General features: G+C 38.5%; 1 protein-coding gene across 3 annotated transcripts in view; it reads right to left on the bottom strand.

Moving 5' to 3' along the window:
• Positions 1-20,162, bottom strand: part of Dve (SATB1_N and homeodomain domain-containing protein dve) — a 158,854-nt gene extending 138,692 nt beyond the window's left edge. For 2 of the 3 annotated variants that reach the window (XM_076830288.1, XM_076830289.1), the window contains exons 1-2: positions 18,788-20,162; positions 5,910-6,180 (exon numbers count right to left, since the gene is read on the bottom strand). In XM_076830288.1, coding sequence (XP_076686403.1) covers positions 5,910-6,180; positions 18,788-18,862 — 346 coding nt within the window. In that variant the 5' untranslated portion in view covers positions 18,863-20,162. The remainder of the gene's footprint in view (positions 1-5,909; positions 6,181-18,787) is intronic. The other variant, XM_076830287.1, reaches the window with a different exon arrangement.
• Positions 20,163-25,412: the final 5,250 nt, after the last annotated feature.

The following is a 25,412-nucleotide window of genomic DNA, read 5'->3' as shown; positions in this document are numbered from 1 at the left end:
CATCAGAAATAAAAAATTTGACCAAATTTAGTCAGTATATTAGATTAGCTTGTCCTTAATCGTGGGTTTTTCATTTCCGTGGGGTAGTTGTTATTTTACAGATGGAAAATGATGAAACATGAGCGCGATTCTGTGGTGAAAATCGATACTTTTGTTATGAGAAGTTGCCATTTTGTAGCAAATTAATATCTTGGGATAATAAACGATTAAGGACAAGATAATCCAATATACTAACTAAATTCCCGCGAATTTTTTATTTCAGATGAAACAGGTCAGAATTAGAATGTTCACCGCAAACTACTGACAACAAAAATCGCTGCCGAGAGATCGCTAATATTTTTTTTTATTCGTGTATATTTTCCATCGCAAAAATTACCACAAGTAATTTAACATGCACACTTTCGAATACATAAAGGTTTATTTAAAAAAAAAGTCTTCGAGTGTTTTAAAAAAAATCCCGAATATACTTGTGTTTTCAGACCTTGCAGGTAGCTATAACCCCTTAAGGGGGTATACCCGTTTGAACCCTCGGAAAATGTATACATTTTGTGGATTTTTTTACAAGTCAACGGTTTGATGCAGATTTCCCGTTTTTTAACTATGTTTACATAGTATTATGAACTACTTATAAAAAAAGTTTCAGTTAAAAAACTATTGTTTTTCGGAAGTTACGGATAAATGTTCGAAAGTCTCTCGATTTTAGACGGCTAAACGGTGGCCCTAAAAACTCGCGCTACGTTCAACCAATTCACTTCCAATTTTGCATGCAGAATCATAATAAGATTCCGCATCGTCCAACGAAGGCTTTTTTTAATTCGATTCCCCGTATATTATTTATAAAGGAAAAAGGTGGATTTTTCTCTTAGAAAAATTTAACTTTACCTTTGATCTCTCACCATTTCTTTATTTTTCAAAATTTTCAAAATCGCCTTCGTTGGACGATGTGGAATCTTATTATGATTCTGCATGCAAAATTTGAAGTAAATTGGTTGAACGTAGCGCGAGTTTTTAGGGCCACCGTTTAGCCGTCTAAAATCGAGAGACTTTCGGACATGTATCCGTAACTTCCGAAAAACAATAGTTTTTTAACTGAAACTTTTTTTATAAGTAGTTCATAATACTATGTAAACATAGTTAAAAAACGGGAAATCTGCAACAAACCGTTGACTTGTAAAAAAATCCACAAAATGTATACATTTTCCGAGGGTTCAAACGGGTATACCCCCTTAAGCGTTTCGTCCCAGACCTGCTCGTGGACGTTCGACAAGACCGAGCGGATCTGTGCAGGCAGTGACGACAACGAATGCCTTAAAAAATATAAAATCCTTCCAAAGGATGTGGAACATTTGGTCAACAAAAAAATGGAACATTTTATTTCTCCTGATTCCAAAAGATTCTTTGAAAGGTTTTGAATACCAACCACATTTTTTTAAAAAGACCCTTCTACATGGGATGATGACCAGGCTTTCCAAATTGGGCGAAACACCGTGAACGGATTAAAAGTGGTAAATGACACCGCTGAGCGTGGCGTTAAACTTATAGAAGAATATAACAAAATATTATCAAAAAATGAAGAGGAGAAACAATTTATACCGCAGAATGTGATGGAATATAGAAAGCAGTATCCTGACGTCACAGAACAGAACTTATCAAAGGATTTTTAAAACATTGTTAAGATAAAGGAACCCGTAATCAATACCTCCGTGGCTATTTGAATTTTTGAGACGCATTTAAGACTGTGTTTGTTAACACAGTCACGTCTAGGGCAAGATCTGCTCGGTCTTATCGAACGTCCACGAGCAGGTCTGGGACGAAACGCTTAAGGTATCCATACTTTAGAAATTTTCATGACAGCTTAAATATTCAAGGCGATCGTATTAAGACATTGTATTGGGAATTGAGGCAGGATCTGCTGGGCCTTACTGACGAGTCCACGAGCAGATCCGAGACGCAATACTTTCATGACATTTCTATTCGTAATTTACATAATAGCTATAATAACTTATTTTCAATCTCAGAATTGATTTTCTTCTGTATAATGGAGCGTTATAATGAAAATAAAAAATGTTTAATATCTCCATCGTTTATGGATATATGAAAAAACTCTTCAGCCAAAAGTTGTAATATATAAAGAGGCCAATGTAGTGGAAGGAATAATTTTTTTTTCAACGTCATTCTTTCGAGTTTTCCAGGTCACGGACGTTTTTTTTAACAATCGTATATGCTGTGTATGTATTCTTAAACTGAAAAAAAAATACAAATTCAACGATATATCATAATGTATATTTATGTCAAGGTTTAAAAAGTTAAAAATTTTCAAATTCGTAGCGCTTCGTTTTCCCGTGGTCCAACCGGGCTGAAATTTTTTCCAGATCATGTTCCCAACAAGTGTCACATTTCTGGGGGATGGGACCGAAAAATCTCGCAAAATAATTTTCGTCGAGAGTAGTTTAGGTCCAACCTATTATACATAAACTGATGACATAAAAATTCGATATCAATCATGCACTCTCCAAATGTGCCTCTCACACAGAGGATATTGGAGTATGCAAGGTGTGAAATCAGCCCTATGGATGTCGAGTCTCATTGTTTTTTTTTTTAGAATAATGATCAATGTAACATCGGTATTCATCATACATGTATCGAGATACATGTAAGTAGGTACCTATCGCCTTGTGAAACCGGGCTTAAAGTTATAGAGCTTTTTCGTTTTTTAATATAAACTTATTTTTCATTTGGTGCTGTGATAGAGCATAAAAAATTGAACAATTCTTGTATTTAAAGGTTTGTTCTATCTCACACCGTTACAAAGCAACATATGTACATGCTTATATGAAAAACACCCCTTCGGAGTGAATTTTCGCAGAGAAAAATTACTCCTGGCATACTTCAATATGCTCTGCATTCACAAGACATTAAAATCAGAATTTTTCAGGTTCGGAATATTTCCTTGTCAGCCACATTAAAGTTTAAATTAAAGTTAGGTACGCAGTGATATCATCAACCCACCGGCGGGCGCGCCTAAATGTTTTACACAAGAGGTCGCATCGTGTACTTCGTACACGGGGTCTGTTTTGGCTGAAAAATCGTTTTACCGTCATGTATTCTACTCAGCACCCCTGTGTATTCTTCCAGTGGTCATCTTTGCATAATGCTACGTACTTCTCGGGTTCAAATTCAGTTTGGAAGTGCCTCTGATTAAATGAAAACGAAAGTATGCCGCATATCCTGCCGGCCTGCGCGTGTACTCACAAGTTTCCCAGGTGTCCGCCTCCGATTACTTTGGTTTTTGGATATATTTTAGAGGACAGAAAAATAAGAAACAGGTGTCTTTTTATTTTGGAGTGTTTGTATGTTTAGGGGGTGAAACCACCACTCAAATGTTTTCAGGTGTTCGTTTCCGATTGTTTTGATATTTCGATATGTTTTAGAGGACAGAAAAATAAGAAACAGGTGTCTTTTTATTTTGGCCTGTTTGTACTTTTAGGGGGTGAAACCACCCCTCAAAGGCCTCCAGGTGGTCGTCTCCGATTGCTTTGGTTTTTGGATATGTTTTAGAGGACAGAAAAATAAGAAAATGTGACTTTATTTTCGCCTGTTTGCATGTTTAGGGGGTCAAACCACCCCTCAAAGGCCTCCAGGTGGTCGCCTCCGATTGCTTTGGTTTTTGGATATATTTCCAAACTGAATTTGAACCTGACAAGTACGTAGCATTATGCAAAAATGTCCACTGGAAGAATACATAGGGATGTTGGGTAGAATAGATCACGGTAAAACGATTTTTTCAGCCAAAAACTGACCTCCGTGTACTGAGTACATGTGCGCGCCCGCCGGCGGGTTAAACATAAAATTATAAATGAATTATTGATTCTGAAATTACTATACTATATATTTTCATATTCGAAGGTCTTCCATTTGATAAGTACAACATTATACATACAAAAGTTTTCTGCTTGGTTGACGAACACAAGCATAATGTGGAATGCAAAGGACGAGAATGAATCATCAGTATTATTCTATGAAGATTTATCATTCCTGCCATTAACGTTACCAATCCAGGTGGAAAACTAAATCATAAATAAAGTTTAATCCTCATTCACAGCTGAACGCACAATCATGTATTTTTCACTTTCGTGCAAACACATATATGGTGCTTCCTAATATGTGGTACCACCGACAGAATAATACTTATGAAAAAAGTAGTCTGAAATGTGGAATAAAATTTGTTCATGGGGAATTTCCTTTTCGAGAAAAATGATTTTAAACACTCATCTGTTAGTCTGTTACGTGTGAGTTATTGTAACAGTTGCCAGAATGCGGTAGTATCTACATATCATGTAGGGAATGAAATGAATCTTTGTATGAAAATAAATCTAAATACCGAAATAACTATTTCTCGAATGGAGTTTAGTTTTCGAAAAAATTTATTTGACGATGAAAATGATGCTTATTGTTAATTGGGTGCACGCGTGCCTACCTACTACCATACCCATCCGGATTTTTAATATCGCTTTCAAAAATAAATGCTCATTTTAAAGAAAAGTTATTTTACAAGGTCCTCTTATTTTTTTATAAAAATTCATTTCATTCGCAGTTATTCGTACATATGTTATTTACCTACTGATCAATTCTGTCGACTTCTTAACCGACGTCAAAAAAGAGGAAGATTATAGATTCGACCCGTATGTATTTTTTTACGTTTTTTTTATTCGAAAGATGGCGATGCCCAGGTGGTTTCATCCTACACTGCATCAATATTGGCACAATATTTTGCCAGTTTTGGTTAATAATAAAGACTATTGTCACCTAATTATTATTATTATTTTATGTACGTACACGCATATCTCCTAAGCAAGTTGTGTCAATTTTTAAAATGAGTTTTAATTTTTTAAACAAATTTAAGAAAAAATTAAAACTCACTTAAAAAAAAATAAAAATGCACTAAAAAGTAAAAAATAATTGAATCCCTTAATTAATCTACGACTCTCATATTTTTTAAGTCGGCGTCTCATCATTTGCACTGTGCAAACCTGGCGCCGACTTAAAAAATATGAGAGTCGTAGATTAAATAAGGGATTCAATTTTTTTTAATTTATAGTGCATTTTTATTTTTTTGAAGTCGGTTTTAATTTTTTTTTAATAGAGTAGGTATTTCCGCGCGTTGAGATGTAGACCCCATATAACGAATTTGAGACATCCTTACTCTCACTTTTTCAGGTCGCTTATTTTTTAAATCTTCCGTTTCTAGCAAATGGTTCTTTTTTTTACGAGCAGCTCTTTTTGTAGGTCTACCCATACATTTTTTAAATAAGTGTAGTTGTATAACTTAAATAACTAAAACGTACGAAGTAATAATTTTTTTAAATTTAAAATAAAACACACGACTTAAAAAAAAATAAAAAGTGCAAAATATTGTGTTTTCCTTATTTAATCTACGACTCTCAATTTTTTTTTAAAATCATTTGCGCTGTGTAAATCTGACGCTGATTTAAGAAATTTGAGAGTCGTAGATTAAATAAAAATTAAAAAAAGTATTTGTTTCTTTTTGTGCATTTTTATTTTTTTAATGTTGGTTTTCATTTTTTTTAAATTTTCTATTCACAATCAGACGCACGCGTAAGAAAGCCTTCCACGAACAAACACTAATTTTACCATGTACAATCGCTGCCCTTTCGAGTATGCCCCACCTGTTACGAAACACCCTGCGCATCAACGTTTCTAGCACCGAATTAATGAGATTCCATTTTATCCCATCAGTTACCTACATTAAGTAATTCCCTTTGCAGCCATGCGTCGGCTGTCCTTCAATGAACACGGTGGAACGATTGATTCCCTCGGCTCTCATTCGTTGCGGCATTTTAATCTTCGTTAAATGATTAGAGATGAAGGAGAATAAAGCACAAACTCACCTGTGCTGGAGCCAGATTTGCTGAGATCGAATCCTTCCTGTTTCGGGCTTGTATTCGCTTCTTGCTTCGTGTGCTGATTGTGCACCGAAAATGGTGTCTGGGGCGCACTCAGCGGTGTCTGCGATTGATGAGGATGCACCGACGGCGACTGAACAGTATTCTGCGGCTGAGAGTGTTGAGACTGATGAGACTGGGGGCTCCTCGGTAACGAGGACACGCTGCTCGGCCTCGAAGGTGGAGAGGCCTTGTGTGTCAATGCCAAAGCTTGGCTCTGGAACCGCAAAATTTAAGATACTAAATAGTATCTACTTCATTTTGGTATTTTTCAGATATCTTACGTGGCATTACTTAGCACGTTAAAAGAGTGTAACTTTCAGGTTGATGCACACTATTATATATATATATAGCAGAGTGGGGCGGGGGGGGGGGGTACACATATGAGCCGTTTATTTTGAAAGTCCATTTATATTTAAAAAATTTTATATATAAATTTTTAATACTAACTTCAAGTTGTACATGTTACTACAGTCAACAATAAAAAAATTGACAAATGGACTTGGGCCACTTTCAAAATAAACGGCTCATATAAGAAATTAGAGAACGTATGACTATTCACGTACGATTTTGTGAAATGAACGTGTCATTGACCTTCGTTAAAGCGGATGCCGGGTCCATTTTGACCCACCCTAAATATTAACTTATATTTAATATTACATATTAAACGGGACAAGGATTTTAAATCATGCCGAAATCAGAGTACATCTAATGTAAGAACTTATTCTGAGGTGTGTACATACAAATGGAATTATAGGTAAAATGGACCCTGAATCCAATGTACCTACATACAGTCAAGTTGCTTTGTCGTGCAAGGGTTAACTTATAAATTAATTATGGAAATGAGAGAAGAAGAAAGTACAAGTTAATGAAGCTTGAAATTTACTTTTAATACTCGTAAGCTGTCTCACGCTGTAGGTACCTACCTAATACAGTTCACAAGTTGCAGTGTCTAGAAAACACTACAGTACGAGCACAATGAAAGCAAAATTCGCCTGCTACCAGAGGGGACGAGGTAACATGTCGTGACAGTTTAATAATTACTCTCGTATATTAATAGTGCATCGCGTCATGTTTAACATTTACCATGTGTAGAATCATTTAATTAATTTCTATGTGAACTGAAATATATTTTGTTAAACGCACAAGGGGCGTTTTTAGTAAAAAAATGGCCCATTTAACTGGTTACTGCGAGTGTATCTAATCTCACAATCAGTGACATTGGGTTATAAAATTTCATTGCAACATTACCTATCTTTCCTACCATAAATGGCAACGTCAAGAACACTCCTGTCAGAATGCGCGAGCGAATGAAAATGTCTGCAGAGTGTTGGCTCTCCCCCGTATGACGCCAAACACAATGAGAATAATTTTGATTCTTATTTTACTGCTCGTTTGTAAGTCGCATAAAACTGCACGCGGGGTAATCTCCGCGGAAATAATACAAATCCAGCGCTGCCCTTAATCCGCACTGAAAATCCCTGGCATAGCTTATTCTTAGTACCGCGACGTATATGACTTTATTATAATTCCTGCGTGCCTTTTTCCCTTTTTCGTTTCGTGCATGATAGATATTTCAGGTGGGTAATAGTTTAGGGAATTGATTATAATTATTACTGTTATACGAAAAATCTCATATTCTATTAAATTTCATATAAATTTATAATGTCCTCCAAGTCCATTTCTGTTCATACATACATTTAATGTCCCTCGTCACAAGAGAAATAGAATATATTTTTATATTTTAGATGGATACTTAGATGGATTTGCGTAAAAAATTATTAATTCATAATGTTTATGTCACAGCAAATTTTCCATATCTTAATATATAAAGTAGAAAGTCTTTGTGTGTTTGTCTGTCGCCTAAAAACTATCGAGTGGTAAACTCTGGGGTCACGAAATGTATTCCAGCTCATTATGCCTAACTAATCCAGATTAATATGACAATTTTCACAGAATTTTTTTTTATAAAATCAGAATCTAAATTTCGGGTAAAGCCGAGTACTAAAGCTAGTAGGCACATAATTCCCTCAAATACAATCATTCGAGTCAAATGAACAATACATTTTCTAAATATGTTAGAAGTATTTTAAGAAATGACGATAGAGAATGTTAACAAGACTACAGAACATGGCATACTCTGTCAAACCATACTGTGAAACGTTGAAGAATCATTAAGGCAGAAAAGAATGTGTTTCAACTGTGTGCATTGTGTTGTGCACCGCAAATCTAATCAATTATTGTGCCACGTATAAACAGAAGAGAAGAAATTAAATACCACAATTATTAAAGACACTCTTAGGTATTGTTACCCTATAACCAAACTACATTTTATATTCTATCCATTTACGTAATTTTTAACACATAAGGGAGAGTCGTGCAGTACCGACCGCTCTAACAAGGGAAGATCCCGAACCCGAAAATTAAAAAAATTCTGAAACTTTGTGAATATATAGGGAATTTCCTCCTGATTACAACGCAATTTTTGTTTGCTGCCCAAATTCACTCGAAGGGGGTGAAATTAACCCCCGAAAATTCGGCTATTTTCCGCTTTTGTGTTATAACTCGCGAAATGTAAGAAATAGAAAAAAAGTTTCGAGACAAAAGTTATTTCTTTTAATTAGATCTATCATTTGGTATACAAATTATTTTACAGTTCACCAGTTATAACAGAAAATTGGAAAATAACCGGATTTTCAGGGGTCAATTTCACGCCCTTAGAGTGAATTTGGGCAGCAAACAAAAAATGCGTTGTAATCAGGGGGAAATTCCCTATATATTCACGAAGTTTCAGAATTTTTTTTGAATTTCCGGGTTCTGGATGTTCCTTTGTAAGTTTTTTTGTTATATCTTGGGGTAGAGTCGATAAAAATAGAAATTCAAAAACGTGTTTGTAGTATAGATGGAACTTAATAAGAGGAGGGAAATTATTTTTGTAAAATTTAATGATAACAATTGATAATTCGCAAAAGTAAAAAAGTTGTAATTTCTAGGAAACAAAAAATTGTCGTCCAGTACCGACCAACTATTAAAATAGTAGATTTTTAGGTCTAAATGATTAACATTGTTAATAAAAAGGCATTTAATTGGTACGATACAAGATTCTTTTCAAATTTTATTTGTACAAACATCGCAAGTGTAATACTTAATTAATATTCTCCTGATCTGTGCATTTGATGTGTACTGAACCTTCACATTCGGTACACTGCACCCAATTTTTATCAAATGATTCCTTGCAAACAGAAATGGGCAAAATTTGTATTTAAATAAAATTTCGAATAACGAATAAAAAATTAACTTTATTCATCGAATAAATTCTCGTCGAATAAAAGAATTAACTTTATTCGTGGAATAATCTAAAGTTAAAGTAACTTTTATTTGATCCCTATTTAAATAATTTTTTATTTAGTTAATTCCCAACTCTGCTTGCAAATAACACACTGGATAACTTCTCCATTAAATCCTACCTTCCTGCTTGTTAGGTTATCATACCTATCCTTATTTACTTAATTTTTTCTGCGGGACAAGGTAGAAGGAAGGCTAAATGAACATCTTATAAATTAATCTGAGTTGCTAACAGATTGAACTTACAGGTAAGAAAAATTTGGTCTCTACTGGTTGACAGTCTATTGGTCGGTACTGCGCGACAGTTGGGTGGTCGGTACTGTACGACAAACACGGGGAAACATTTTAGATCATGATATATTATGTACAAAAAATATTGCAAAACTAGCGCGTTTTCGTAAATTTAATAGACTAGACATAGTATATATAACAGAACAAAATCATTTATTCACATGAGAAACACAAGATTAACTTTAAAAAATAACTTTTAACCCACTGAATATCAACGAATACGTTTAATGCCTCCGAACATCGAGAGCAATGGAGTAAACAATATGACCCCGAAAAAAGGTTACAGAGAATTGTGATTTTCATTTGTTAATACAAATAAAGTGCTAATATCTGGTCGAAGAAGCGAGAACTAGCTTTGGTCGGTACAGTAGGCAGGTCGGTACTGCATGACTCTTCCCTATACATATTCGAAGACTTGAATGTAGTCCCCAAGTTCCTTTGCGTCTAAAATGTTGCCACACGGCGTGTGGGAATATGACGTCGCGGAATTACAGGAGAAATTTCAATTAATTGTACATGTTTAATAATAGACGCAATGGGAGCGACGCAATAATTTCATCATTAATACAGATGAGACGAGGACAGTCAGAACGTACTACTTAGTCGAAGCCGCGACGCGACGCGACGGTCGTATCGAATAAGCCGGATGATCTAAGCGTTATCACCGATGAAATCTGAACACGTGCTCAATTCCGACACAGGCCTGCTAAGGCATAAGCGCGGAGACTTAGATTTATGTATGAGTGAACTGAACTTAACACTAACGGCTAAGCCGTTCGTGGTGTTAACGAGGGTCAAGTGGGCCCAGAATGCGACAATCCTACACTACGGCCGAAGTGCGAAATGCACCGCGGCAGTTTTCGTTGTCTCGAAACTGGATCGTCGATGACGCTTCCGTGGAACTTGACGACCACGCCACAAGGGGAAATCGTTTAATCCTTCAACGGTTTATCGTAGGTTACATCGCGACGTCGCTTTTTATTTAAGCTTCATTGTCAGGTATCGCGTTAGATTATCAAATTTACCGAGGGACTGCTATTTTCATTTTCACCAGCCCGATGTCGATGCACGATGAGATTACTCGATATTCTTAAACTTATGTGAATATTCACTTAATTAAATCGGGGAAGGTGTTGCGCAACAACATTATGACATGTAACGAAGGTAACACTAATGTACAGGAGTTAGTACCTATACGTACCTACTTACTACTTTTCTTTTGTAGCGAATAATTTTTCCTGCAAAGCATGATTTCATTAGCAACTAGTGCTGGAAATGTTTTCAGGTGTCATGCCATAAATAATAGAAATGTAATAGATAATGTAATTGATTGAATTCAGAAGAAAAATGGCATAATCAATCAATCAATATTTCAGTATGTACATAGGTATTTGAATAATCTTCGTATATAGGTACTTACTAATGGATGATTCTACACGCAAACTTGTTTACAAGATAGGTAGGTGTTCTACTTGACGTTTACAGAAAAATACATCTTCACTGTACACCAGCTACATTCTTACCATTACAATATTTGTACCATTGCAGATTTGATTAAGATGTTAATTTAAAAGAAGAAAGTAGTAAGATTTTTATACTACTCGATAATATCTGATAGTTGGCTAAGCAGCTATGATCATAAAGTACTTAAAAATATTCCCTCTGCGGTTCATGTTAAGTGCTTGAAGCTTTTGCTACTTCATTGCGGATAGAATTTCGTATTTTCTCAATCAACAGATCGAACTTTGGATAAGATTAGTTGGACTCTTGAAAACTCAGAGATCTGATAAAAACATAAGTCACATTTTAATCGCATAATTTCTAAACCGTATAGGTAGGTACGCTCTGCGTTGCCAATGGGCACAATCAAATCTTTTTCAATTCCTACTTGATAATATTTTATACTCGCAATTTACATAATTGGGAGGTAACTACTCAAAGCTTCGCCAGATTTCGAAACACAGATTAGGTACATTCTCACTCCTCTTCGCACGATCACTTAGCGTGACAAACTAAACGATACAGGCTCTCGCTTCAGCATCGTTTCGTCGCCGCATGCCTTTACAAAATCCGGCATGCTGTAACGCGGCAAGTACACGGGGAATTGTTTAGTACAAACACACCATCGCGCCTAAGCGGTCTCTAGCACATTAGACGAGAACGCTACCCCCGGAGTCCAACCGGACCCGGCTGCTTGGGCGCAATAATAAAATGAATCCCAGGAAAATAACGACGAAATACTCTGCGATCGCGGTCGATCATCCGATCGGGTCCCAGCTCGGGTTGCTGATTTTTTCACTGGTCCGGACTGTACCGGGGTACCAGCTACTGTTTCGGGAGCTGCTTCGAGGTATGCACTCGCAAAAAACACGTCAGACCGCTGAAGACCCGGGCTTGGAACCGGAGCGAGGGAGGGAAGAAGAGGAGAAGAAAGGAAGAGCGTGATTACGAGAAGGAGGTGGTGTAGAGGGAGGAGCACGTGGAAGGAGCGAGCACGACGAGAACACCGTATAGGTGGCGAGAAAAGGAAAAGGAGCACAAGCCCGACACCGGTAGGTGTACGTAGTAATGTACTGTATGTATATAGTATGTGCATGTGTAGGTGTATATGTACAAGTATAAAGGAGTGGATGAGGGAGGAAAGCGAAGCCCAAAGGTAAGCGTGCGTTGGACGAGGATGACGGGCCCTTGGCTCGCTTCTACGCGAGGAATGAGGATGAACGCGAGCCTGTAAGCAGGAACACATAAGAAGGGGCAACAGGTGGATGGGGTTAGCGGCTTATCCGGCTAACGCCCCAAGTGATATCGCGGTAACTTGGACGTGACGCGAAAGGGGATGCACGATGCACCGTTCGCTGAGCGATGTTGCCTTTATGTTACCTGGAATCTCCGTGCGATTTTCAAACCGATACGAAGGTGTAATATTTTGTTTATCGAGCTCCCGTCTCTTCTTATTCGTTTCCTACACTTACCTCTTTAAAATATAGTGTTATTGTAACGTGATAGACGCGGGGAATTGCGTGAACTTTCCATCGTTACAGAGACTTCGTTAAAAAATCTGACGCGAATCAACGTTATTGCTGTTTAATTGATTACAAATTTTGTGAGAAAAAATTAATAATCTACGCGTAAGTTTTGAAGATTATAATTCTTATTGGCTCAAACTTTGCGTGTGTACATGAAAAACGAAATTCAAGTCTCTGTTCTTGTATACTAATAACAGTTTAAACGGCGCAGTTATTGTTCGTTATAAGCACTTGTCTTATGGAGGGAATATAGATACTTCTATAAATAATTTAATACTAGTTTTGCAAACCAGATTCATGATTTGCAATTAGGCATGTCGCGTTGTTCGTCGGTCGATGATAATTTCAAATCCAGTCGCACCGTCGAAATAAATCATAATTAATCGTTTTTCTCGAGTCATTACGAAGAAGAACTACAAAAAAGTCTGTACGAGCGCACGGTGCCCGTTCGCAAAACGCAACATCACCACGAATTAATACCAGCATCGCAAACAACGGTTTGACATCGTTTATCGGCGGATCAGCTTATCTACCGGGTGTAACAGAGATACGCGTCGACGACGTTTCCTGCTCGGGTGTTTCCCGTTAAGATGATAACCTTAATCGTCGAGCAATGTAAAATTCCGCGCGATCCTGTAACGAGCGAGGGTCCCGGCCGTTCCAGGAATTTATTTCCAGATAGATTCCAGTCTCGTCTTTCTAACGAGCTTACGTAAGATCGAACCAGAAACGGCCGGCCTACAATATTTGGTAATTGAATGTAGGTCCATGTCGGAGTTCTGCATGCGTCAGCTTCCATAACCGTCTAGATTGCTGCCCTGTTCCTATTAAAAATTTCGCGGCCTCTTTCGTGTCGGCCCTTTTCCAACATACGCCAGGCGCGTAAATTACCGAGCACACTATCCAACCCTCTTTATTATTTCCTCGAACTTGGCGTTTTATTCCTACCACCTGGACCTGCTAATTTTGATAGGTCCCTTTCGCCTTCTGCAATTTGCATGAAAAGGTATCGCAAGCTTCTTCCCCCCTCTTCCGCACGAATTCCATACAATTACTCGCGCAATATGATTTATAATGATAATTTATGCTTGCGCTGCTACGAGAAAACTGCAATATTATATTAGAATCTTCTGGCTTTGTGTAAGGAATCAATATGTAAGGTCAGAAGATACAATCTTTTTAATTCGTCCACAAGAAATAACTTAGAACCCTATACCCTATAAGTGCGCTGAATAAAATTAGTAACCAATCAATTGCGAAGATAGCCGTGTTCAGGGCTGATTTAAAAGCTCAGGCACGTAAGAGATTTCATACACTGAGATTAAACCAAACAACGTTCAAAACTTGTAGCCCCTAAGGGCTACCTAAGTCAGTATCTGAATCGTACGTTTCGATTTCCTTTATTGCTACGATATTTCAGTGTTTATTAACGTAGGGAGCAGTTTATAAGTCGGCGACTTGTTGCGAACTGGTTTCTTACACTTTAAATAGTCTGTGGCATGTTTGACAGTCGAATCAGTGGCTAAGTGTCGGCTTGGGCCTGAATTAATGTTGCACACGACGACAATTCGTTATAAACAATTAAGGGAAAACGGAGTCCCGTTAAATTCTTCCCCGCGATAAAGACCCAGTGGTCAGCTGAATAACATTGACCAATGTAATATCTGTCTTTATCGAACATCGATAGAGTGGAATTAAATGTCTCCGCGGTTCACGTTAATCGTGCAACATTCTAATCAGGCTTATCGAAATATCAGATGGCCGATATCCACGTACAATAATTGGCCCTCTTCCCGCGCTAGATAATCCGCGGATTGATGCTTCCACGATTACCTACGTTACATAAATTGCTGGCCGTGCTACCGCACGTTCGCTGGCTTCTATTCGCGATTAAAAAGGAATCCACAGCACAGAAAGAACACGAATTTACAAACAGAAAAAAGGTGTATCTTCTTCATCTCTACTATCGTAACCCACCCTGCCAAGGTTTTTACATAACGAACAGCCAAATTCAGTGTAAGTGACAACACACGTGACAAAGCTGTGCGTCATAACTCTCGCCTCTCCTTTTCCTGCCCGCCGATGTATTTCAATTAAAAATACGCCCACTATAATTATTGCGTCCGATGTGACATTCTGTACTATATTATTCATCCCTCAACATTTACTTTCCACCAGCGGTTATTACAAACGGAAACTCGCTTCGATGTAACACAACTGGAGATTAAATCTACCGTCAGCTTGTCTGTCTAAAGAGGAGTTTTTTACGACACCTGTTTCGTAGGATACTTCCATTTGGAATTCTGCTGAGTGGCAAAGACGTTAACTACAAAAATATTTTAGAGTGGGTCGTGGGAAATTTGATATTGAAATGCGCCATCGGCAGTGTAATTACTAAGAAAGTTACATACCTAGGTAGGACGTGGAACTGAATATCAACATTGCCATAAATTTAATATCGATGAGATATTTACGGTATGTTCGTTGGAAGAGGTAGCGTGCCAGCAAGACAGGGTAAGGGGCAGCCAGGAAAAGGGACGAGAAAAGTTCTACGTGCATTTGATGTATCGGCTTCGGTGGCCGGATAGATGGATTACAATCATTCCGGTAGCTGGGGTGGTCAAATACCGTGACCATGCGTGTCTCAAACCTATCCTTGGACGTGCATGTAGGTACGCACTTTCGAGTACTACACACGTGGCCTCGGTGCGTGGCCACGCCATTACTACATATCCCTGCGTAAAACGCGGCAAGGGCGCGACATTCAGTATCGGAATGCGCTTCCTGTCGCTGGAATTTTCGAATATCCAAAATTTATTAGCGTTATCTCGAAATCCACGAACTCCTTAAGCTACAGCGTTCATTAGACAGCGCTCGAGGATATACCTACACGGTGTTTTCTAAATCCCTCTCTTTAGCTTGTAGAATTCAGTTCAGATGGTAGGCATAGCTGAGGACATTGCTTTTGGGGGGTTGACAGTTCTTTTCCATAGTTTCGACGCTTCTTTTTTTATAGCTTTCCAATTCTGTAGGTAATTGATAGGCAGCTTACTCGCAATAATTCTTTCCTCGAGATTTTAATGGTCTTTAAATAGTTTGCGGATATGCTCACGAGCATTTTTACTCGCATGTAACACTCCAGATTGAAACCATTGGAATATACCTAATTGTAAGTTTCTCGCGGAAGATATTTTTGAATCATTAAAATAATTGTGTGCTTTTGAATGGTATTTTTAGGAAGAGGTGCCTTAAGTTGAAAGTAATTGCTGTGATCGCTAACAAAGCTTCTACCTTTTCTCAAGTTATAGGTACAGCTCGCAACTATGCACCATTCGTACATACGTTCGCGCTACGTTATTAATCTTTCGCTTATAGACAGGTACTTCTATCCCAACAACTAAGGCAGAAATTGGAATTCATTTACTCGCGAAACTAGACCTGCCTATTATTTATTGTCTTTTCCGGACCTAGAGGACCCTAGTAGGGGATGGAGCGGTTCAAACGTTTGCCAGAGACCGTATTTACAATGCTATTGAATGTCGCCCCCGTGCTTGTTAAGTAAAAATGATCTAAGGGAGGAAACCTCGCGACTCCTCGGTAAACCGGAGTCTAACTGTGTTACGGGATTATTTACGACTCTGCCGTTTATTTCGCGCCGCTGTAACAAATGCGCGACAAGGTTTACACGTTTTTTAAACGTGCAAATATACGTGCGCGGAAAACGGGAGGAAGTCTGAAGGATATCTTGCCAGCTGCCTCTATATCCTGTTGAATTTAATCTGAACACACAAATTGATGTCAGGAATACATCAGGCAAGCGCATATTACGGGAGAAACGCAGGAAAGGCTGTATAGGGGTGTTGAGTTCCAGCTTCCCGGAATTCCTGGGCATCATCAAACTTGGCGTTACTTCTCCTTGGAAGAGGACATTTACTACCATGCCAGGCGTAAATAAGAATATTGATAATTGGTCTTTATTGCAGATATCAATGTCGCGTACGTGTTAATTAGATTAAGAGGGGAACAGCAATAGGTATGCTGTTGTGGACCCAATCTAGGAAGCTAAATAATAATCCCACCGTTCCATGGAACTGGCAAATACTTCGCACCAACATTTAATATTTGTAATCGATATAGCGTTGTGTGGAGAGAATCAGTGGACGTCGATATAGGTATGTTTCATTACGCGCGGCTCCGCGAAGGTGTGCGATTTGTAGAGGTCAGAAATGAAAATCAAAAGTCCCCGACGATCAAGAGATCGACTGGTCAATGGAGATGCGGTCTTATTGCACTGAATGCTAGAACGTGAACGTGGTCGTGGCACAGGAAGAAGGCAGGGGCACATCCGTATCGTGGTCAGAACCCGTGACCCCCCGTACGTACACGTGTAAACGTATATACGTATGCCCATCCACGCAACACATACGATTCGCGGTTTTACCGAGGATTATCCCCCAATCCTCTACCGCCGCTCCGGTTAACGCTCTGAAATTTTAGAACGTCGAACGTATGTAGGTAGCCATCTACATGTACATGTTCTATGGTCTTGTCTGCCTACGTTGACTACACACGTATACATCTATTATTTAAGACGGTGCAAAGTTCGTTCGCTTTATTGAGCCAAAGTCTTTGTTAAAAGTAAAACTGTATCACATGTTTTTTTTTCATCAAAGTATTTTCCCTGATTATAGTAAAAAAATGATTTTCGTACACCTAACATTAACCTAACAGTGAGCGAACCAACTTTTGCACCGATTTAATACCTCCCCCCTAAGAGATTCGTGTCTTCGAATAGCTATCCACATATTTCTGTGTATCTTCAAAATGCCACCGTATCTTTAATTTCTTACGTTCTTTTGTCGTGATACCTTTCATCCTCAATTACTTGCATTTGCTACGATTAGGGAAACGTGTATACAAAATGTTGAAATATTATTGTCCTTGAAATATAATTATAGTCTGCAGTGAGATTTATTTCTGGCATTGTATAGTGTATAGGTACCCACGCCGTTGCTTAGCCTTTTACTATTTATTATAGGTACTGGAATTTTCACTAACACTATGTAAACCTGAACTATGTCCCACCCTGAAATTTTGTAAAGCGTTTTAAGTAATGCTCCTGAAATTTGTCGATTGATTGCTGCTCTGTTCGGTTGAGAATGTAGCATTCGCAGTAGAGGTACCTAAATTAGAGAAGATCGGTGCCTGCTACGTAAAACTATGCTTGTCTCCTTCGTTGCATTTCTATGCATTTTTATATTGAATTGTTAACGATATTCAGGGAAATCTTTGTCAATTGTTAGTTCTATGGCGAAGCATGTTGCTGTTCATATTTACACAGTAATGAGAAAATAGTGGTTCTCTGGTAAGTAGGTACTTTATTAATTGAAGGTTATTTCTTTACCCTTCGCTTTTTGGTTAGAAGACCGTACATTTTATCTAACACTACAAGCAAATAGAAAACACGAATAAGTAATGGAGAGAGTTATGTTAACGTGGGAAATATTTGCAAAATAATTTTCAAAATTCGGAGCTGAAGGTATGTTAGTAGGTACAATATAATGAGAAGTAGGAGAAAACCCGAGAACAGCCAGGCGAAGAATTTTTGGCCTCTGGAACATTTGATTTTTATTAAATTGGAATAACTTTTGGTTTCGCTGAGGAAGTGTGAAAGACTATAGAAATGAAAGTTAAAACGAGTCACATACACTCGACGATTGATGTAAAAACGAACATTCATATGCATCAACCTGACATTTTATGTACCAACACTGCGACATATTATTTTTCTATAGTAAAACACACAGTATTATACACATGCACGTGTAATGTAACGAAACCGCCACATTTGTTCTGGTACAGGACTTATTGGGCCAAGGTGTATTCCAAGATGTAGCGGAAAGTGGCAAATTGATTTGGAGGAATTAACTTGGTGATAAGCTGAAAGTGCTCAAGAGGGCAGAAATTGGTAGGGTAGCAAATTGACTGTGTAATGCTAGAAGGGGTTACTTCGCAACGATGCTCTTCACGGATACCGATCTTAGCGTGGGCATTACAATCGTTTCTTTAATGGTAGCGCCTTAAGAGAGAGAAAAGAGCAGCTGAAAAATGGGAACCCTCCGCCTTGCACCTTGCAGCATTTGCGGTGATTATATGATTTACCTGTACTTGATCCGTTTTCGTGTTAGCAGCCATCCATGCCTCTACAAACGTGTCCATAGCGCTCTGAAAATCCATTCCCTCGTGGAGAGTCTCTCAATAATTGTCCTGGGACTCGGAAGTCGCCGCCATTTTCAACATCACACTGTCACCTATTGCTTCAACGATCTTCACTGACTTTTATCAGTCGTTGCGCATCGTTTGTCGGCGAGCGATGCCGCTTACTTCGTTTCTCTACACTTCCCTGATAGGTATGCGTCCCGCGGATGCAGACCCCTCAAAATTCTCGAGTCACAGACAAGTCGATCCTTAATCTTTCTGCTCCATCGCGAATGGAAGCCCGCGGACCATGCACTTTCAGTCTGATTTCATGGCTCGTTCCCCGTTCAACAATATTGCGCGACAGATGTTATTACGCAGGTACGCGGAGCTTTATGCCGCGGTGTTGCTCGTTATTAAGGAGGAGTTGAATTAATACAGTCGGATGATAAAATTGATTCGATCATCCGATCGATAGCTAGTCGACGGTGCACGCTTACGAGTGGATTGGAAAGAATAGTCTTTGCACACACGTGTTTGCGGTTGGTACGACGCGACTGTACCTCGAAACATTAATGAAACCGGCGCTCGTGTGGAGCTGGATTTCGCACTAAACATACGAAACTGGCGCAATCGTTACGATTTTTAATTTTACAGCAAACCCAACTATCCTCATTCTCTGACATTCCGTGTCGTTCGACATAAGGCAACAAGATCTTTTGTTCGTTCCTACGACGAATGTTCACTGTTCCTTCAAAACAGAAACACTGTACCGAGAAATATACTTTCACTTGTAGAAATTTCTGTACGAAAGACACTCGGGTAATAGTTTTCAGTGTTTTCGAAAATCTAAGAACAGGTGTCAGATTCGCCCACCAAATCTGAACGCAATCTTTGCTCGGTGAACGCTCGACGTTCTCGGTATAAAGCGATCGACCTCGTCGATCATGTGTCATGCAATTTGGAAAATCTCGTTGTCATCCTCGGTATCACACGGAGGGTCGATAACGGTTGCCGATACTGTAACGACGTCACAATTGTCAATCTCTGGGCATCGTTTAATGGACACTATCCCCCCCTGGTCATGTATACATTCAGGTGTGCGGTCTCGACTTTAGCTTTTTTTTTGTTCCTTCATAATCCTTAAATCCTCGAAAACGTCCATCGGCTTCGAGGGTCGGCCGAGAGCTCTTCGTGATGGGATTCTCGGGATCGTGTCCTCGGAGAATCCTGAGCTTAGGGCAAGCAAGTTGCGAACATCGTACACGATGCTGTGAAGGATGCACGAGCCGCGAAGACAACACGTTCGTGTGGGACGGCGTTCGAGCCGCGACTGTGCATGCCGAGGCGTCGCGGCGCTGGTTCTGCCCCTACGATGCCCTACCCGCCGTCGGTGTCACCCCACCACCGCGACGGCCACCATCGCCCACAGCGGAGGACCAGGATGGTCCTCATTCGGATGGTTCACCCTCAAACCGTCCAGAACTATATAGGTACCTTCGTCATTCGCGCAGTTTCTCTCTCTCTCTCTCTCTCTCTCTATCTCTCTGTCGCTCCCCCCTCCCTCTCGCCCACTCTTCCTCTCTCTCTCGTCATCTCTCTGATCCTCTTTTCGTCTTCTCTGTCCTCCTACCTCGCTACTCATTCACCTGGCCCTTTTCCTTCCGATCCTCCATCGTCTCCTTTATTTTCCCTCCCGTGTTTCCTTTAAGTTCCTCTGTATCTGTCGCCCTCTTTGGTTTCCCCCCACGGTTCTCGATACCCCTCGGGCCCAACGTCTGTCCACCCCCTTTCATCCGTCGTCTATACTCGCCCATCCTCTCTCTCCCTCTCTGTTTTCGCTTCGAGTCACCTTAGTCTTTCCCTCGCCGCAATTCGACTCCCACTTCGCGTTCTAGGGGTGTGTCTAGAGATAAGATTCAGGCACACAGTCGCACCTGGGTACCAGCGACACGCTTCCCGCGGAGGTTTTCTCTGGAGGAAGAGAGAGTAAGGATTTCGATCGCGCCCCCTCGATGCAGCTACTTCGATTGTGATTTTCTTTTCCTAGAACTAAGGAGCCTCGAATCACTCCGCGCCCATTCACTCGCGTCAGCTCTCTTTTGCTTTTGACGCGTCGCGCTCGAATGAGAACGTCAAACGCAGGGAGTCGACGCGTCTGATAGCACTACGATATCAGCAGAAAGATAGTCCAAGTTCCGCCGTATCCGGACCCCCTAAGCATCGGTAAAGGTAATTTAAAGTTCTGCAAGTTAGGGGTCTGCTAAGTATTTGTATTTAGCCTCTGTACAAAGTGACGTTGCACGAGCGTGATTAAAAATTCGTCGGGAAATCTGTGTTAGCCCTTTTACTGACAGACGAGAATGCAGTTGTAACCATATGAATGTTGACGTTCACGATATTCTGTTTAAATGAATCAATTTCACTGAATCAATTTCACTTAATTATTAGTTTATTAGGTATTTAATGCGTGAGTAATTTAATTTACGTTTTAGTAGCGAATACTAAAATTAGTGATTGGGAATCAGTGAATTATTCTTATAATAATTGCAAATACTATTTCCACTGATAACACTAGTTTACACTGAAAATGTACATTTGATGAGAGGTGACTTCTCTTATGGATTTTCTCCCGCTGAATTCGAAAATCAAGGTTAAAAAAATTGTTATGGAACAGTTTTTAAGATGTGCTTTTTTTCAATTTTTTTACTTCTTTTCACTTTAAAAACCATATCTGGAGCTAGATGTGCCCGATTTGGTCGTTCTTGGTACCAAATGAAAGACACTGAAATGACGAACAAATATGTATATATCTTTAGTTGGTTACTTGTCAAAATGTGGGATTTGGATTTATTCACTCAATCGCTAATAACTTTGTCATTTTTCGGTCGATTTACTTCTGGTTGGTGTTATTTTTTGCGTAAAAGTAACAGCTTCACGCATATGAAAAGAAATCGGACGATATTTTATCGGTTTCTATTTTTCCGTGAAGAGGTACAAAATTTTAAAAATCACAATATCTTAAAAACTGTTTCATAAAAAAAATTTAACCTTGATTTTCGAAATCAGCGGGAGAAAATACATAAGAAAAGTCACGTCTCATCAAATGTATGTTTTCAGTGTAAACTAGTGTAATACATCATGAAAATGTCCTACGACGTAGTAAGTGGCATGTAAAGTAATATAAATTACTAAATTAGTTTGTTATTATTCAGGAATTAATAGATCATTTTCGGGAAGCTTTAGGTTTTTGGCTATTTAACTTTCTTGCTTTACTAGCAGCGGTACTCCTGGGGCCAAAATTAAGGTTTGGCGATGATCCTCAACTGTGCGACGCCAGCGCCACGCCGTGACTGTGTGTATAGATATCAATAGTTTTACTTCTACTTCTAGCGATGGCTGCAGTTATGTTAGAGCTTTGACTGTCTGTACCTACTGTTCTCCTTAATTAAAATGTCCAATCTTGCATTTTTCCATTTCTCAAGAAATATTGGAATATTTCAAGTTCCACGCGTCTTTTACCTTTTAAGTAAAGTTAGCAAACCCGGCACGCTTCGTACTGATCTAAAAACAGTTTAAATTTATTTATTTTGTCAGAAGGTCGGCGCAAAAAAAATGATAAAAGTTTCTTTGGATGTTTCGAAATGCTGGATGGGACATTTTAACCAAGGAGGGCAGTGTAGTTGCTAATTGTTTTACCAATCCGAAACTCTATGCTGTTTATTAGTCACGATTTATTACAACCTATTTTATTACATCGATTTATTACATCAGTTAATTAATCTTAGTAGTATATAATGCAAAATCTTTTTTTGTACAAAATATGTTTCTACTATTCCTAAGGTAAGGCGAGTTAATGTGTTTTATTCACATATAAATATACACGGTGATACATTTTCAGTATAAACACAGTGAGCTTTAATTAGGATAGGTATAATTAGCGTTGCCTTGTATGAAAATATCACTTTATTATTCAATCGATAAGAAACAGTCCCCAAATTAAGTATTTCCACACACAACCAAATCTATATTTACGCTTAGAAATAAAACTATTCGTCTACGAAGTATAAATGAAATACTTGTCTCCATGCCGGGGTCCATCTAAAATATTATAGGTCACGAATTGATATTGAATTATCGGTTAAAGAGTTTCATTCTACTTCTCTCATGACGCTGCTACGATGGAACAATCATTTTTATCGCTACAAATTACTATCGTCAGTAACTGTTTGCAAATCTAATATACAAAAGTAATATTTTTTTTAAAAATGATGTACCCTAACCTTTGCTATCCGACATATGGTAAATCTTTTACTCCGAAGGCTGTTAAATCATGAACTGATTACGAATGGCATCGTCACAGTGTTGGTACTGCTGTATTGACAGTCTCCCCTCCCCACCCGCCGGTCTCTCGGGCAGTAGTGGGATGTAGGATATAACTTCTATCGCTTTGCGTAGCAGGTACTGCGTAAATTATAACTAAAGACATTTTTTATCAAAATACCAACAAACTCTTAAGCCGGGAATCCACCTGGAAACTAACGGTATTGAAGCTGATTTTTTAACACGTAGCATAGCATAGCTTACAACTAGCTTAGCTTCCAGGTGGATTCCCGGATTTAAATGTGAAATAATCCCAAAAGATCTTATTGTTTCTGATGTTAGTTAAACAGACGCATACATTTTCACTGCACCACTCTTACCGGAAATATGTGACGCAAATGAAATGCCAATCTATAATAAAGGGCGCCTGCCTGAAACAAAGCTAATGTCACTACCCGGGACTTATGTTCATCATAGATCACGCTTTGGATAATTCTGGCTTCGGATTTTTGGTGTTGGTAATGAAAAAACGTGTACGTGTGCAAACATGATCTTAATACTTCCATTCTTATTTCGATTTTTACAAATAGTGGTTATATGTCCATCTTCAACGTTTGTAAGGTGAATGTCCCAATTTCTGATTTTTTCATATTTTTCTTATTATTATATGCGTTGCGTTTGTACTATAGTCGCAACAAAATAATTCTAAATTATTTAAATATTTACGCGAGTGTTGCACGAGCTTCGGGCAATACATACATAGCTATTTCTCATGAGCAGAAATACGAACATTTAGAGCATTATATATTTAATTACAAATTACTAATAGTTAAACATCTTGAAATATCTTTCTTAAATAGTTTTTGAATTGGTTGATTTATTATTAAAGATTGAATCAATTACTCTGCAAATTTTCATCACAAACAAATTTTTTACACCTTCTTTATGACGAGTTACCTCTGAAATGAGCAGAAAATTGGGACATTCACCTCACACATTCCATAACGAAGGATTACCTTACCGTTTGCTTCGACAACACCCCTCAGTTGGTCATTCGTCTTCGAGATCACTAATTGCGCACTTATTCAGTGATTGTACAGATTGAATTTAATAATGCCTGCTTACTATTCAAATGAAGAAATGGGAGACGTGCTTCCCATGTATGACAAATCACTTGCATTGTCGACATTGAAAATCACTTTTAACTTTGACAAGCTTGATTTCTGGACCTATATTTATTAAACATTTTTCACTTATCTTGTCATCAGTGGGAATTATTTGCCTTAAATCACTTGAATATTTTTTTAACACCCTCGGGATGTGCAGCCTCGTTTGCAGAACGTGGGAAATAGAAATATTCATTAAGCCTGTTATTTTTCTAATTGATCTCATTTGACCTAATAATTCTCAATACTTTGATTTATTTGCAAACGAGAAGTAACAGGATATCTAAAGAAATAAGCCAAAGGGACAAAACGGTTTGATGCACTGAAAGCTGCATGAAAACGAGAAAAATGGTAATAGTTGACTTCAATATGGAAAGGTTTGCAATGAAGCTTGCGCACTATCTATGAAGAAGACATGTTATAAACATTACAAATATAAATGCACGTCTGCAGATACCTGTGCAAATAAAACTGTAGGTACATAGGTAACTATGTTCTTAAGAGTTACACAAACCTTGCTGTGAAAATCTAATTATTCTGTAGTTTAGTTTGATCCTAGATAATACAATACTGTTTCTTTAAATTCTTCACGCGAGAAATTAAACTAACAATAAGTATATGTTTATACGAAATATACAAATGGAGAGTTGTTAACAATGTAGGCACTGTTAAAAATATGTGCTTAATGAAAATTGATAGTTCATAAATGGTTTGTTCGGCTGAAAGGTCAAGACGATGGCACCGATAATTGCTCAAGATTTTTAACAAATGACACGGTATAATATAAATCTAGTTCTGGTTTCCGGTATAGGCATTATAATAAGGATCCCCGTTCGGAACTGGGTCAACTATACAATTTCATTTTCACTGTTTAAATTCGGTGTTATTTCACGTTTCCATTTTACGGAGACGTCCCATTTATCAAGTGACGCGTTGAATGCACGTGCCCGGATCCGTACTTTATATTCAGTTAAATGAAACGGCAAAAGTCGTCTAACCCAGATTGCCACCGACGTTATTGATAGCGATTTATGCGAACGGAAAAAGCTGATCAGTCAGATCGGGCGGTCAGTTTAATCTCAGCGAGCTCCAATAGCGCC

Source organism: Andrena cerasifolii, chromosome 2 (genome assembly GCF_050908995.1).
Source record: "Andrena cerasifolii isolate SP2316 chromosome 2, iyAndCera1_principal, whole genome shotgun sequence".
NCBI classification, from domain to species: Eukaryota; Metazoa; Arthropoda; class Insecta; order Hymenoptera; family Andrenidae; genus Andrena; species Andrena cerasifolii.
The sequence above is the reverse complement of the archived record's forward strand: the minus strand, read 5'-3'. Positions and strand labels throughout refer to the sequence as shown.